General features: G+C 36.6%; 2 protein-coding genes across 2 annotated transcripts; one reads left to right on the forward strand and one right to left on the reverse strand.

Moving 5' to 3' along the window:
• The first annotated feature begins 681 nt into the window (after positions 1-681).
• LOC133805533 (uncharacterized mitochondrial protein AtMg00820-like) lies at positions 682-1,604 on the forward strand. Its single transcript, XM_062243717.1, has 2 exons — positions 682-817; positions 1,207-1,604. Exons 1-2 carry the CDS (start codon positions 682-684, stop codon positions 1,602-1,604), a joined length of 534 nt encoding a protein of 177 aa, XP_062099701.1.
• A 7,352-nt stretch (positions 1,605-8,956) lies between these two features.
• Positions 8,957-11,513, reverse strand: LOC133803406 (pentatricopeptide repeat-containing protein At1g05670, mitochondrial-like). Its single transcript, XM_062241442.1, has 2 exons — positions 9,541-11,513; positions 8,957-9,426 (listed from the first exon to the last, which is right to left on the reverse strand). The coding sequence occupies exon 1, from the start codon at positions 11,303-11,305 to the stop codon at positions 9,764-9,766; it is 1,542 nt and encodes a 513-aa protein (XP_062097426.1). The 5' UTR covers positions 11,306-11,513; the 3' UTR covers positions 8,957-9,426; positions 9,541-9,763.
• Positions 11,514-16,824: the final 5,311 nt, after the last annotated feature.

Consider the following 16,824-nt stretch of genomic DNA (forward strand, 5'->3'; position numbering starts at 1 on the left):
TAATACACCTAAACATGCATATCTAGTCATATCATCATATAATTCACATAATTACACGCATACACGTCACATAATCATATAATTCCCATAAATCGTCATCCTGGCCCCCTAATCAAGTCCCTATGCCTTATTAGGTAATTTGGGACGTTACAACTATCCCCTCCTTTGAAGTTTCTGGTTACTTCCTAAGTTTTAGAGTTGTTGCATGTTGATTTGATGGGACCTATGCAAATTGAAAGTCTCAGTGGCAAAAGATATGTTATGGTGTGTGTGGACGATTATTCTTGATTCTCTTGGGTTAGATTTCTTATAGAAAAATATGACTTTTTTGAAAATTTTATGGGAATTTGTCTTTCTTTGCAATCTGAAGGGTGAAAAAGTCAAGAAAATGATTCGTCTTCAAAGTGATCATGACAAGGAATTGGACAACAACATATTTGCTTATTTTTTAAATTAAGAAGGGAAAGCTCATGAGTTTTAAGCGTCCAAAAATCCTCAAAAAAATGGAGTTGTGGAAAGGAAAAATAGAACTCTCCAAGAGATGGCACGTGTTATGTTGAATGCAAATAAATTATCAAAGAGACTTTGGGCTGAAGCGTTCAACACATCATGTTACATTAGCAAAGAGTGCATCTTTGTCCTAGCACTAAACAAACCTCTTATGAGCTATGGAAAGGCATAATGCCAAATTTGGCTTATCTTCATGTGTTCGGTTGCGAGTGCTACATTCTTAATGATAGAGAAAAGCTTGGCAAGCTTGACGCTAAGAGTGATGAAGGAGTGTTCTTGGGGTACTCTAGCAACAGTTGTGCTTACGGTATCTACAACATGAGAACACTGACAGTTATGGAATCCATCAATGTTGTGTTTAGTGACTTGGAAGGCTTTGCTAGTTACTCAAAAGAATAAATCCATACTCTTTTTGACACATCAATTCTATCTGCTCCATCACAAACTGCAGATGAACCAAGCAGGTCTAAAATTGAGGAAATTGATGCTCCCACTAAAACTCTAAAGCTTCAAATGTGTCTTCCATTCCAGAAAATGTTGTCCCCTCTGATATTGGAATTCATTTGAATACGGGACCACCCACTTGGATTCCCAAAGTTAATCCTCTATCCTCCATTGTTGGAAATCCAAATGAGGTAATGGTAACTTGAAAGAAACTAGCTAATGAGATGTCTAATGCTTGTTATCTTTCTTTAGTGGAGCCAAAATCAGCCAAGGAAGCCTTTAAATATGAGCACTGGATATTTTTCATGCAAGATGAGCTTCACCAATTTGAAAGAAATAAAGTGTGGACTCTTATTTCACGTCCTTTGGGTGCCAACATCATTGGTACTAAATGGATGTTTAGAAATAAGACTGATGAAGTGGGAAATTTTGTGCGCAACAAGGCAATACTAGTAGCTCAATGGTATACTCAGATTGAGGGAGTGGATTTTGAGGAAACATTTGCCTCGGTTGCTAGATTGGAATCCATAAGACTTTTGTTGGCTGTGGCGTGTTTCATGAAGTTCAAGTTGTACCAAATGGATGTCAATAATGTTTTTTTGAACGACATCCTTGTGGAAGAGGCGTATGTCTCAACTTCCTGGGTTTGAAGACCCTCATCATGGAGACCATGTCTACAAACTCCTCGGACATGGTATGATCTTCTCTCCACCTACTTGCTTGAAAATGGCTATACTAGAGGTAATGTTGACCAAACATTGTTTATTAAACCTATGAATCCTGGTATTGTTTGTTCCCAAATTTATGTTGATGACATAGTATTTGGATCCACTTGTGAGCACACACCCACTCATTTATTCAACTAATGACTAATGAATTTGAAATGAGCATGGTTGGTGAACTAAGCTACTTTCTTGGTTTACAAATTAAACAACTTTGTAATGGAAATTTCTTGTCTCAATCAAAATATGCTCAAAAGTTTGGTTTAGAAAATGCAAAACATGCTCACACACCTATGGGCACCACTGCTAAATTGATCAGGGATGAGACAGGTAAAAAGGTTGATGCAACATTGTATGGATGTATGATAGGCAGACTACTTTACATTAATGCAAGTCGTCCTGATATTTGTTTCAGTGTTGGGGTATGTGCTAGATAACAATCTGCCCCCACTGAACTACATCTCATTGTTGTGAAACGAATTCTTAAATATTTGGCTGGTACCACTGATTTTGGTCTTTGGTACTCATATGATACTATTATTTCTTTGGTTGGTGTAATGCCCCGGATTCTCTAATGTGGTTTAACGGCTGGATTTGTAGGCCGGGAGGGCCATAATTGTTTAATTATGCCATTAAACGTGTTTATGTATGTTTATGAGAATTATATTATAATATAATGTTACTTGTATGCATATCGATGTTATGTGTTGAGACCACATTATGATGTGGGTTTGCTCGAGCTATTTGACATGAGACGATCGTAGATTATTGATTAGCGGTTTAGTCACAACAGGTTTAAGTGTCGGGACTTGGGTTGAGTCTCGGGGTGATTTTGATGATTAGAGCGTTACCGGGAGATAAAGGGTAACGGGATGTGAATTATTGGTGTTTGTGATTTTCGAGAATAACGGGTATTGGAGAGCGTTAATTATGATTAACGAGTTAGGAGGAAAGTACCAAAAATGCCCTTAGGAGCCTTTAGAAAGTATTAATTGACCTAGGGGTAAAATGGACATTTCACCCCTAGGATAGATATAACACTTGTTGGCTGAAGAAAATAATGAAAACAGAGTATGCAAAAAGGAGTTCTCCCGTACCTTCTTTTCTTCATTTTTCTTTGTGGTTTTTGAGCCAACTTTGAGGATTCTAGCTTAGGAAGCAAGCCTTGGGAGTTTGGGAGTGTGTTCCACTATTGAAGAGCTTCATAAGCCAAGCTTTGGGTAAGTTTCTAACCATAGTTTCTCTGGTTTGCTCTATTTTGGTTTTGTTTTGCAGCTGAAATGTTTAGGGTGAATTCATGGGTTTTTTTGGGAGTTTTGGCTAGGGTTCCCATGCTTGTGATGTTTGGGGTGTGTTGGAATGGTTTTTGGGTTCATTTGGCATCAAGAATAGGCTTTGGAAGCTTGGAGATCGAGTTAGAAACGAAGGAGATGAAGAAGGTCGGTTCAGGGATGTTTTGGGCTGGAGGTAGCGCTACAGCGCCCACCCTAGGGCGCTATAGCGCTCCTCAGGAGGGTTTTTGGCCTTTGGGAGGTTCTGAGTAGAGCGCTGTGGCGCTAGGGGTTGAGCGCTGTAGCGCTACCCTGTTCCTTCCAAACCCCGTTTTGAGTGTTTTTAAGGGTTTTTGACTTGGGGTTTCAATCCTTAAGGCCCGGGATCGATTCTACTCACCGTGTGGGCATGTTTCGAGGTCCCGAGGGTGGTGCTTAGGTTAAGACCCTATTATTGTGGATTCTCATTAATGGAGGTTATAATTGGTTGTGATTAGGTAACCGCCAAGGAACTAAAAGATCGATCGTTCTCAGGGGTCGTCTTTATCATATTTCTCGCTCGAACTTGAGGTAAGAAAACAGTGTATGGATACAGTTGCACCCTGTACAGGTATATGACATGCATGGTTTGATATTGGGGCATGTTGGTTGATATATGTGAACGTGGATTGCATATTAAATGCTAATGAATGTTGATTACCTGTCTGAGACACTGACTAGTTAGGGACCGACTCTAAAGTCGATGATCACGCATTGAATGGCTCTATGGCATTAATGCGGGACCGGCCCTAAGGTCGATGAACTTATAAGTGCTTGCCTGGTCTACGACCAGAAGACTATAGCCAAGGTATATGACCCCGGTGACCGTTTGTCACGTGGCTAAGGGACGTTGTCCATAGTTTCGACCCTAGAGTCGTGAGGAAGGTTATGTTGGTGACCAATCACCATGCACCTGTCCTGAACATGCTTATGAAAGAAATCACTTATCAGTTAAGCCCTGGTGACCCTATCGTCACATGGCTAGAGGGAGCGATGCTCATTACTGTGACTTTTGGCTATTGTCACCTATTTGTTGGACTGATAGTCCTGAATGGTTATTATGGTCGTTGTTGATATTACATCATGTTTTATTATGTTTTCTTGCTGGGCCTTGGCTCATGGGTGCTATGTGGTGCAGGTAAAGGAAAGGAAAAGCTTGGCCAGCCTTGAGTGGAGAGCTTGGGCCGATGTGATGTACATACAGGGCCGCTTGACCGCCACGGTCAAGGAGTTCTCGGAGGGACTAGGGGTTTACCCTATTTTTGCCGCTTAGGCCGGCGGGGATTGTAAATTTGGAACTGTAGTGACTCTTTTGTATTACAAACTACTTGTAAATATTTTGAAAGGCTCATGAGCAGTTTATTTACTTAATGAAAAGTACCCTTTCCTTTTTGCTGGTTTTTCACCTTAACCTGATATTAACACTTAGATCACGTTTTTAACCAAAGGACTCGGGTAGCGGGTCAAATTTCCGGTTCACCGTTCACCATAACTGTTCTGGGGTAACCAGGGCATTACAGTTGGTTTTAGTGACTCTGATTGAGCAGGTAACCTTAATGATAGGAAAAGTACTTTAGGTGAGTGCTTCTATGTGGGGAACAACATTGTTTCATGGCACAGTAAAAAACAAAATTCCATCTCACTCTCCACCGCCGAAGCTGAATACATTGCCGCCAGAAGTTGTTGCACTCAAATTCTTCGGATGAAACAGATCTCTGTCTTGACACTTTGACCATCGATTGTGACAATACAAATGCCATCAATCTCTCCAAAAACCCTATCCAACACTCTCGCACCAAACACATCGACATCCGCCACCACTTTCTTCGTGAGTTAGTTGAGTCTAAAACCATTACATTATCTCATGTTGCATTTGAAAGTCAACTTGCTGATTTGTTTACTAAGGCTTTGAGTTTACAAACTTTTGTTCACTTGAGAAAGTCAATAGGAGTTTGTATGTTTGAGTGATAACATGTGGCATTAAGAAATAAGCAATATTGTTTGAGATTTCATCTTTTATCTTGACTATTTTTATATGTGAATCTTTCTTCAACTTTCTTCATACAGTCATATGTCTTGAAGTGGTGTAGGCTTGCTATTTCTCTCTTGTCATCCTAATTGATGCATGACTTCTCATTCTTGTTAATTGCATTGAATTGTCTCCCCTATTAGAGTGACTTTATTATTTAGTGCGAAAGCTACTATTGGGTCACTTTGCTTCGTGTAGTTCGCTCATTCACTTAGGATTGTGTGCCCGTGGAGAGGGCTACCTATGTGCTTAACACTCTAATTGGTAACTGCTGAGGGGGTTTATACAACAACAAAAAAACAAAAAAATAATTTTAAGGGAGAGTCTGCTTGGTTATTCAATAGTAGGCAGCTCATAAGGACACTTCACACACTTATGGATATTGACCTTCTTTGCATTTGCCTTGATGAGTTGTGTCTTGTACCTTGTTAGGTCTCAATTTTGCATCTGTTAGGTCTATGTTACAACAAGTCATTTGTTTGTTTCAACAATGTGTAGGAAATCTCCCATTTTGCTTTGTGTCTCTTAGCTTGATGCTTATCTTTTTGCATATTTTTTTTGGTTTTATGCTATCTATTTTAGCTTTAATGTCTGTGCTCTTGTTTTGTTCTCTTGTGTTAAAAAAATTACAAAAATACCAAAAAAACATTACTATGTCTTTTTTTGTTACTTCTATTGTTTTTTTAATTTTTATTTAAAAAAACAAAAAAATCAAATCAGTAATTTCTTTTTTGTTTATTTTTTCATTTCTTTTTCCTTCTAATTTTTTTTTCGGTTTCCCTCTCAAACTCACTATCTCTCTCTCTCTCACCCATTTCCTCTATTTCACCACCCGCCTTTATGCCCCGTCTCCCTCCCCAAAACCCTCCGAGCCCTCCCCACCACCATCCCCCGAAAACCCTCCGCCTCCACACCTGTCCACCGAGACCCATCTCCTCCGCTTCCACAGCCTAGCGACCCAACCCCCGACCAACCTTCATGTGGCTCCTGCAGCAGCTTCTGTCCTGGTATAGCGGAAACTTCTCAAGGGGAGCCTCAAGTTGACCCTCTTGCTGCTCCTGAGGTTGCTGATGATCCTCCCGGTGAAGCGCCCCTTGCTACTTCTCTTGTTCCTCCTGCTGTTCCGACTGTTGCGGCACCTACAATTCAGGGGGAGTTTGTTGTGCCTCCTGGCACCAAGAATTGTTACAAGAAGCCCAAGTCCTCTTCCAAGTAGCTCGATAAACTACTTTGACATGCTCTCTGAACATGAGATCCTTCAGATGGAACCATTTTGTTCCCGAAAGTAGGGCCCTCTGCATTCCACAAATCAAACTAAGGGGGAGTAGTTCCTGACATCATGGACTTTTTATGTTATCTTTTGTTTCATAAACTAATCTGTGTTGTTTATTGCCTACTATGTTTTAGATAAATACACTGTTGGTACTCTGATAAATTTTGAGCAGTTGGCTAACTTTGCTTTGGTGTACCTAGGTTCCTTTTGTTAATTCAGTTGTTGTTTTTGTGGTACTTTATCTTGTCTTTCTAAATTGAAAATCCATCAGGTTCATTGTTCACAGAAGTTTGTAAATGCATCTGTTTTGTCATGAATTCAACATCATGTTTAGACATGCATTTGCATGTTAACATACTGAAAACTCATTTTATTAATCTCGTATTTTGAATATCATGTTAAAGACATGTTTTTAAATGATAAGATATTGGAAACACTAAACACGTGATTTTAATTTAGCACATGTCATGGTAAGCTATCTTTCTATATTTGTGCCCTAATATATATATTTTCTTTGTTCGTGTTTACTTAGCCTTTTTTAGCAGCTAAAAACTATTTTTATCAAGAAATATTCTCTGCAAAGGTCTAAAGCATTCATTGCTTCATTGTTCATTGACCCATAGCGTTTTGGTGATTCTTTACCATTCATTTTGTATTTTCTAGTTTGAAGCTTGAAGGGAGTTTAGGCTAAGTCTCAAGGGGAGCTTGAGCGAAAGCTGGAGGGAGTCTGGCAGCTGGAAGGAGTTCAACAAACCACAATTCTAATGTTGCTTGAAGGCTTTCACAAAAATAGGGAGTTGATTGCTTGTATTGTAAAGTAATTTTAAAGGGGGTTTTAAATTGTGTTTACTGCATTGTAACTTGTAATAATTTTGAATATTTTTAGTAGATTTACTTCACCTCTAGACAAAGTCTCATGGAATAGGTTCTGATAAATCATAACTGAACCATATAAAAATGAATACGCCATTTTTATTTTTCTGCACCTTTACTTAAGCTAAATCTGATTTTTATGTGTTCATTAAAGTGGGTAAAATAGTAAGAGTAGTTAATCAACTTTCACTTCTGAACTTCCGGTTCACATACTCCCACCACCAAGAACTCACAATTTGTCCAGGGTGAAAGCCTTGTTTCCTACTCAGTCAAGGATAAAGCAAATAAACCAAAAACCCAGGTAGCAACTTTGGTTCTTTGTTCTAAATTCTACCAGAGTTCTTACACTTACTTAAAAAATAAGATCTATGATTACTTATCTTAAACTCTTCGTTGCTATAATCTTGTCTCATATTTAATCCATTTAATAGAAAGTTAAAACTGTCCTCCAAAGTTGAGGTCCACCATGGGAATTTCCGCATCATTTCACCAAACAAACAATAATAAAGTGATCTGTTATTCATATTTGTGTATCTGTTTAATGCATGTATTTCCATGTGTATATTCTGAATTACGGTTTCTCTTTATGCAACATTTAGATATTAGATTGCTCGAGTAAAATGGGATGATGAGTTATAAAAGAAGAACAAATCTTGAAACTATTTTATGTTAAAAAAGGTGCCTTACCTGAGAAAAAGAACTAGAAGGAAAAAAAAACAAAATAAAAAATCAGTTTTTAAACTCTTGTGCTGTTAAGGTTGTTCTTTACGTTTTACCCAGTTGTTTACTTGTATGCATAATCAGATTGACGGGTGTTGCTTTTTCAACGTACCTTGAACATGAATAAATCTGCAACTTAGTTTGAAGTTGCTTCTGTAATTTTTCCTCTTATTTTCCGTCCTTTTTCTTCTAGGGAAATGAAGCAGGGGTACAAATGAGGGTATAAAGTTAACCCAGAAGAAAAAACAATCTCCACATAATAAATTCATTGCAAAAGCACAGAGCAGGAATGTTGTAGGAAGGAAAATGCAACACTTCAAAAACTGCATTGGGGAATGATTCTATCCTTGTTTCATCTCGTAAACAACTTACTCAAGTAATCATCTTCTTCTATTGGCGGTAAAACTGGTAAAACAAAAGCAAACTCAACTTTGGCAGACATACTTCCAAGAAGTCTACCAGGTCATAGACAATATGCTCAGGTAGACAATCTACTGGGAAAATTCATAGTCGGTTTTTAATAAGCTGTGTTGCTAATGATTCTCCATTGACCAAATAGATCGTATCTTATGTATGCAGTGCTCTCTGGATACTGTTTCTGGTGATTTGGAACATAAGGGCCCTGACAACAGGTATTATCACTTCATAAAAGTAACATAATTATTATTGGCAGCCATGTTTCTGTGCTTAAGAACAGAAATTCATTTGATGCTGCAAGATTTGTGCAATGAATCCAATTAAAACATTATCCAAGCTTTAGTTTGGCTCTTATTTTCAATTGTACACATGTAAATACAAGCTTTGTTTTGTTTTCATTTATGGGTAATCTTATTAGTAATATCTGACTTTTTATGTGGACTAGGACACCGACATGTGGTTTGGTTTGTCGAGTATGCTCATTTATTTGGATTTATTAGACTTACAGCGCCATGTTACCATGCAGACCCAAGACTCCGCCGAGCTGGCGGTGAGAAAGGGCAGTTGTTTCTTAAAATAGGTCAAATGTGTAAAGGCCAGTCCAATATAAATAAATAAAAAAGTATGCAAGGCAGGCTCATCTGAATGAACCAACAAAGACCACAAACGTCAGTTATGAATGGAAAGCTTTTTCAGGATTTGAGATACAGACACGTCAATCAGCATAAAGCCAATAATACGATGAAAGTCATAGGAGAAAAACTGATATTTGGTACGAGGAGATGAAATTGGAAACTACTAGGAATAACTGTCTGTTAACATCTAGCATTTATAGATGGCGAAACTGAGAGGTGCATCTTGTAAAGTCTAGAAGACTTGATGATTCAATATGAGATGTAATGGAAAAAGCTTCTTTGTACAGACCAACAAGTCGAATTACAAAAATCAGGGATACGAATTCTTCTTAGCTGTAAAATATGGAGATATATTTACGCCAAAGAATTGTGATAGAAGTATAGATCACTACAAAAAGGGACTTCTGCGTGTCTTTAGGTCATTCAAAAAGTTCTTACTATGTTGAGTATACCTCTTGTTATAGGTGCCTCACTTCTAGGACGGTCCAAAAACCTGGACAAAACGCATCCCTGAATGACTGATAATGGTTTTGCTCTTTATAAAAAAAATGAGAAAAAATACAGCGAAAAGGAAGCAATAGAAAAAGCTAATCCTTTTCAAACTCACCTGGAACTCGATGAATTGTTCTATTTTAGATATAGAATGGGAAACTAAAACTCATCTGTACAACTTCAGCCAAAAAGCTCTCAGACACTTTTGTTTCAGCCATACGATGTTCCACGGTAGTAAATTTGACCAGTTAATCCATAAATGAGAAGCTCCCGCCCATATAAAAACTCTGAGAATGAAAAGGTTACATGTCTGTATAAATCACTCCGTCAACATAGAATTATCCCGTTTCTGTAATTCTGTCCTTAAAATCAAGACTAGAGAATCTCTTCTCTAAATCTCTAGCCTCGTCATCCCTGCCCATACTCTGGAGACCTTTCAACAGTGTCATATAAACACGAATACTTGGCCTAAGACCCTTTCCAATCATCTCGGAGATAACAGTTTGGGCACTGACCAAATCTTTTTGATTTAGATAAAGATCTGCAAGCAAGCTGTAAACTACATTGCTCGAGTAACTATGCTTAAAACATGCATCAACCACATACTTATGTGCCTCCTCATATCTACGCACTTTAAAGTAACCCCTGACAAAGACAGCATGTGTTGTAAGCCGAGGTTTAAGTCCTCGTAACATCATGTTATCCAAAAGCTCTATGGCTAAATCAAACTGCCCAACTTCACACAAGTGGGAAATAATAATCTCAAAGGTTAATTCATTAGGAGAACAATCCATTGCTTTAATTTCTTTAAGTAATTCTTCAGCACGTTCACCACTCTTACACAAGTTACTAAGAAAAAGATTGTAACTTGTGACATTTGGTTTACAACCCAGTTGCCTCATTTCATGAACTAGAGCTCTTGAACCTTCAATATCACATCTGCGACATGTTTCTTTAATCATGATATTGTAATAAGTCGTGTTCATCTCTGTTATCTCCATTACAAACTTGGCCATTTTAAATGAGCCTAAGCTGCTAAACATCTGAATCAAAGAGCCAACTCCAGAAGATCTACATGTTCCACCAACTCCATTCAATATCATTACAACTTCACTCACGTAATTCTTGAGAGAGCCCCCATTTGAGGTCAACTCCGGTATGAACCAAAATGCATTTTGAGTCAAGCAAATTCCTTTTTTACTAAACTCATTCAAAGTACAAGTCATTGTCTCGTAATCACTTAACCTTCCACAATTATCAACTATCAAACTACAAATATCATAATTACGACCAAGACCAGGTCTTGAATCTTTAATCCAGTTATAGAAACGCAAAGCAGAAACTTTCTCAGAATTTAATAACTGCAAAATCAGAGTGATGAGAGCATTAGATAGACTTACATTGACCCCATTCAATTTGAACTCCAAATCATTCTCACCCCCTTTAATCCAATCAACAATTTCCCAAGCTTTCTTCCAAAACGCTTTCGATCTGGTTCTTTCAGGACCGGGATTCCTCACGCACGCATTCTCAGCTGAACTCGGCCTTTTCAGCGTTCCAGAATTCGAGAGCTCTTTGCTTGACGAAGCTGAGAATGGCCTCAAACCCTTACAGCGGCGAGGGCTCACCAATTCGATTCCATGACCAAATATTGAGAATTTGGGAGCAGAAACTGAGAAGGACCCAGATGAGGAAATCAAAGAGTTTGGCAGATTACACAAAGAATTTGATCGAAACTGATCTAAATCCAAGAAAATAGCTGGAAAGGGCAGAGGTGAGGCTGTGTGTGGCTGTGGGATATGAAAAATGAGAGAAAAGAGAAGACGAGACCTTGACAAGTATCTGAACTCATTTTTTAGGCTTGGTACTCCCATGGCCATGGTGCTAAGCTATCGAGAGTGACATTGAGCAAGAGCATACACCATAAACCATAAACGAATAGGAGTCAAGAAGAAGAAGAAATGTGGTGTGAGGTCGGCCAAGCGGCCAAGATGATTCCCTCCTGTTCTCGACCGTTCCGAGTCGGCGCTATGTTTGGTAGGAATGAAAGAAAATGGGAAGGAGAGAAAAAAAATAGGGAGGAGAGAAAAAAATAGGGAGGCTTGTTTGGTATAAGGATAGAAAAGATACTTATTTTATTTAATTTGTTTGGTATTTAAGTTAAAATTGAAATTGAGAGGAAAGAAATATTTTTTTAACATTTATACTCTTGTATTAATATTTACTTTAATTTTTATGTATTATTTATTATTTAAAAAACATATTTTTGTCACATATAGCATAAATAAAAATATTTTTTTTAAACTTATTATGAAGATAAGATAAATAGTTGGCAATACATCTCTTTTATATAATAAGTATGTAGATAACAGAAATTCTTGGTTTTAACCGTTTTTTATTATTTTTAATGATAACTTTAACATAATATTCTTATATTTAACAGAATATTCTTATATTTAACGGTAGTTTGTAAACACTTCAACTTAAACAAAATAAAATAAATAATTAAAAAATTAAAATAAGATATTTTACAATGATAATTATTTAAAAATAATAAATAATTAAACAAATTAAAATAAGATTTTTGAGATATTTTACAATAATAATTATTTAAAAATATAAATAATTAAATAAATTAAAATATGATATTTTTGATATATTTTACAATGATAATTATTTAAAAATAATAAAATCATATGTTTTATAAGTTAAATAAAATTTAATTAAACCTAAACTCACTTATCAGAATAATAATATTATAATATAATCTACTGTCAATTAGCAACAAATTGTTTTTTTTTAAACTAGCAAGAAACTTAAATTTAAAATACACGTATAATATTTTTTTTTTGACACAAAATACACGTATAATATTTAATATTACATTAAACATATAATATATAATCTCTTGTTGTCACTCTCAAATTCAAAAACTAGAATAAACATAAACTTAAACAAAAATAAATAAATAAATTATTTAATTAAAATATGATATTTTTATTTGAAATTTATATGACATTAATATAAATTTAATAAAAATAATTAATAAATTCTACACATAAAACTAAGCAAACGTGCATAATGCACGTTGCTTGTGTCTAGTATACTTATAAATATCATGATGATAAGGATGGTATGTATATGTTTTATTATATATGAAATATTATCTATGATTGTTGATAATGTGTGATTTTATAAAATTATTTTTTATAGCTAAAATAATAAGAATCTAATAAACATAAGAACAAATTTAAACAAACTAAAATAGTACTTATGTGTTGAGATATTTAACATTTGAGGTCAAAAATATAATTTAAATATATATATTAACAATAATATATTAAAAAATACTACAAGAATTTTTTTAGTCAATTTGTCAAGGATATTTTGCTCCTATAAATCCCGAACGTCTTTATTTTCTCTCCAATTTGGAGAGAAAGATTTTAGTGTGGACCCCATTACTTTTTTCTTTTCATTTTCTTTTCTTCTCTATTTTCTCAACTACCAAATTACCCATCTTTTTATCTTCTCTCCAATTGTATCTCGAAATTATTCATTCTTTCCACTTTTTATCTCTACCAAACAAAGACTAAAAGTTAAACCCCCAGCTTGCATGCTTTGTTCAGCAGGGCTTTTTTTTTTTTTTCTCATCATGCTAGCCCAATTGGATGATCATTCGAATGGATTTTGTGTGGAAGGGCTCTCTTTTATTAGGATATTTATTTACAAAAACACTGTCTTTAAAAAATTATTGTAAAAAATTAATGACAAAACTAAAATAATTATGCTTAGTGTTTTTAAATATTTTAACCACAAAAATAAAAATATACTTTTGTTTTATGTTTTTTTTATTTTTATAAAATAAAAATGATTTTGGTAACTATTTTTGTTTTTTATTTATAAAAAATAAAAAAAAAGTGTTTCGTAACTTTTTTTTTTATGAAAAGAAAATTATATTGAGAACAAACAAACCAAGTACAACCACACAAAATCAAATCTAATTACACAGCCTTATAGCTGAACAACTCTCTCAAAAAAAGCTAAGTCATTTTTCCTAATTTTCTTCTTAGGAAGTCTAGTCAGCCTACCCTTCACAAAGTACTTGATCATTTGAACAACAAAGCCAACAGAAAGTGAACTAAACTCAAATATACAATTGTTCCTATTCCTCCATATCATGTAGACAGTTGCTGCTAAAGCAGCAGCAACAACAAGCTGCTTCAGCCCCTTCGGCTTACCAGCCATCCAAGAACACCACTCATCAAACAAACTCGGCCAAATACCTCTACCCAGCCAATACTCCAACTGAGATCTAACCTGCCGAGAGAAAGGACAAGCAAAAAAAAGATGAGAGTGGGACTCTTGCTCCTCTTCACAAACCGGGCATAGCACTGTGGGCAGATCCAGATGACAGAAACTAAGATTATCACGCGTGAGCAGATGGCCAAGTGTAGCTTGCCAAAGGATGAATCTGTGCTTAGGTACAGCCAAAGAGCTCCAGACCACATTAGCAAAATCAACTTTATCCTTGTTAAGCAACCTGTGATACAACACTTTCAAACATAATTTGTTATGCTTGACTGCCTCCTCTAGACTTTGCGCAGGGAAAACAGCTCTTAGCTTGACCAATCTCCTCCAATACCAACTCACATCCTGGGGGGCTATATAATTCCAGAAGTCCTGACCCTTCAGATAGATAGAATCCACCCACTTCACCCAAAGAATATCTTGCTTAGTTGAAACAGCCCAAACAAACTTAGTAAGAAGCACTCTATTCCAGTTACAACTTTCCTTGAAACCAAGACCACCCATGCATTTTGGCACGCATACCTGATCCCAGGCAGTAAGATGCAATCTACTACGCTGCTTATTGCTGTCCTTAACTCCCCAAAGGAAGTTCCTGCATAACCGATCCACTTCCTTAGTGACACTCTTAAGGAGAATAAAAATGCTCATCCAAAAAGATCTTAAACTCAGAAGCACAGAGTTAATTAATTGCGCCCTCCCAGCAAAAGATAGGTGACGACTCGCCCAAGTATGTAATTTCAGTTGGATCTTTTTGATAATGATAGCACAATCTCCAGCCTTCCATCTTGTTGTTCGAAGAGGAACTCCCAAATATTTTAGAGGAAAGTTTCCTTCTGAGAATTGGAGCCTCTCTAGCATTTGACGAGATTCTCTTTCAGCCACACCTCCAAAATAGACCTGAGATTTGTCCATATTTGCAGACAAACCAGAAGCCAAGCAGAACTCATTAAAACTGTCCCTCAATATCTGAACTGAGTTAGTTACACCCTTGCAAAATATGACCAAATCATCTGCAAAACAAAGATTGACTATCTTAAGATGCTTTCACTTAGGATGAAAGCGAAACCCCTTATCCAAGGAAGCTTGACATAACAACCGGGTACAATACTCCATTGCTAGTACAAACAACAAAGGAGAAATCGAGTCTCCTTGCCTAAGACCCTTCCGACCTCTAAAATCCCCTTGAACCCTACCATTCATTAGTATCAAATAAGTAGGATCCTTCAAGCAGGCCAAAACCCAATTGATGAATTTATACGGAAAACATAATTCAGTGAGAATTTCCTCCAAAAAATTCCAGTCAAGCATATCATAGGCTTTGCTCAGGTCAATTTTCATCACACGCCTAGGGGAAATGTTTTTCCTCTTATAACCTTTAATAATATCCTGAAGAATAGGAATATTATGCGCCAATAATCTATTTTTAACAAACGCTCCTTGATTTTGATGAACAAGACTAGGAAGCACCATTGCCAATCTACCACAAAGCATTTTAGATAAACACTTGTAGATAGAATTGCAAAACGCAATAGGCCTAGAATTCGCTGCCCGAGTAGGAGTATCAATCTTAGGAATCAAGCAAATAGTAGCCTTATTCACCTCCTCTGGCAGAATACCGCGCTCAAAGAAATCAAATATGACTTCTGAGATTTCAGCTTCTAAATCACTCCACATTACTTTGAAAAAAACCTGAGCCATACCCATCCGGCCCCAGACTTTTAATAGAGTTAATGCTAAACAAAGCGTATTTTACTTCCTTAGTAGTGAAAGGCCTCACTAAACTGATCTGCTGGTCCAAAGTCAGTTTATGACCAAGATTAAAACAGGAACGCTGAATGGGACTTGATGCACTGCTTTTGCTTCCCATGATTTTTCTGAAAATGATTCACAAAGTGTCCTACAACATCATCAAAATTTTCAATTATCTGACCAGATTCTGTCACTACTAAAGTGATACAGTTAGAGGCTCTTCTTTGTTTTAAACAAGCATGAAAATATGCCATGTTGTCATCACCATAACGAAGCCAGTCCACTTTGCTTTTCTGTCTCAGGAAGCTCTCATAAGTTCTAGCATGATACGCAAAATTATCACCTGCTGCAGCTTCTACTCTTTGAAGTTCTATCGAGTGAGGATTACTCTGAAGAGACATTTGGGCAGTCTGAAATTTCTCCTTAGCCAAAACATAGTTCTGAGCAACATCTCCCATAATATGCTTATTGAACTTGCGAAGCACTATCTGAAGTCTGCTCAACTTCCTACATATTCGATCCAGCCCAAACCCTTTGCTAGGCTTGCACCAGCTTTGCAAGACAGTAAGTTTAAAATTTTCATGTTCGGTCCACATATTGAAGAATCTAAACAGCTTAATACCACAGTTCACAGTAGCTTCTGGTTTGATAATGCAGTAACAGTGGTCAGATAGCAATTCCCAGTTGAATACAGCCTCAGCTTGAGGAAAAAGGTCCAACCAATCTTCATTTTTTAAAACTCTGTCCAATTTCGAGAAAATTCTATCTTCATTGGCCTATTTATTAGTCCAAGTATAATGAGACCCTCTAGTGCGCAACTCATCAACTAAACCCAAGGCCCTCCAATTTTGAGCATCAGCTAACTCAAGGGAAGAAATGGTGCGCCCACCAATTCTGTCTGAACCCTCAATGACTGCATTAAAGTCCCCAGCCAACAGCCAAGGGGTGGCTGGGAAACAAAGATCGGACAGATCACTCCAAAGAGGCACTCTTTCCTCAATCGAATTTCTACCATACACAAATGTAACACAAAACAACTTATTATTCCTTAAGCCTTTAACACAGACATGAAGTAACTGACCAGTCTCCTTTAAAACTTCAACAAACACCAAATTTCGCTGCCAAATAAGCAGCAATCGACCTTCTGAAGCTGCACCAGTGAAATAGTTCCAGCCAATGAAAAAAGATTGCATCATTTTCTCAATTTTATCACCACGAAGTTTAGTCTCCAACAAAGCACCTAGACCAATTTTATTCACAAAACAAAAAGAAATCAAAGATTTCTGTTTCTCTCTTTTATTAATACCTCTAAAATTCCAGCTAAGAATGTTGTGATTCTCCA

The sequence above is a fragment of the Humulus lupulus genome, chromosome X, assembly GCF_963169125.1.
Source record: "Humulus lupulus chromosome X, drHumLupu1.1, whole genome shotgun sequence".
NCBI classification, from domain to species: domain Eukaryota; kingdom Viridiplantae; phylum Streptophyta; class Magnoliopsida; order Rosales; family Cannabaceae; genus Humulus; species Humulus lupulus.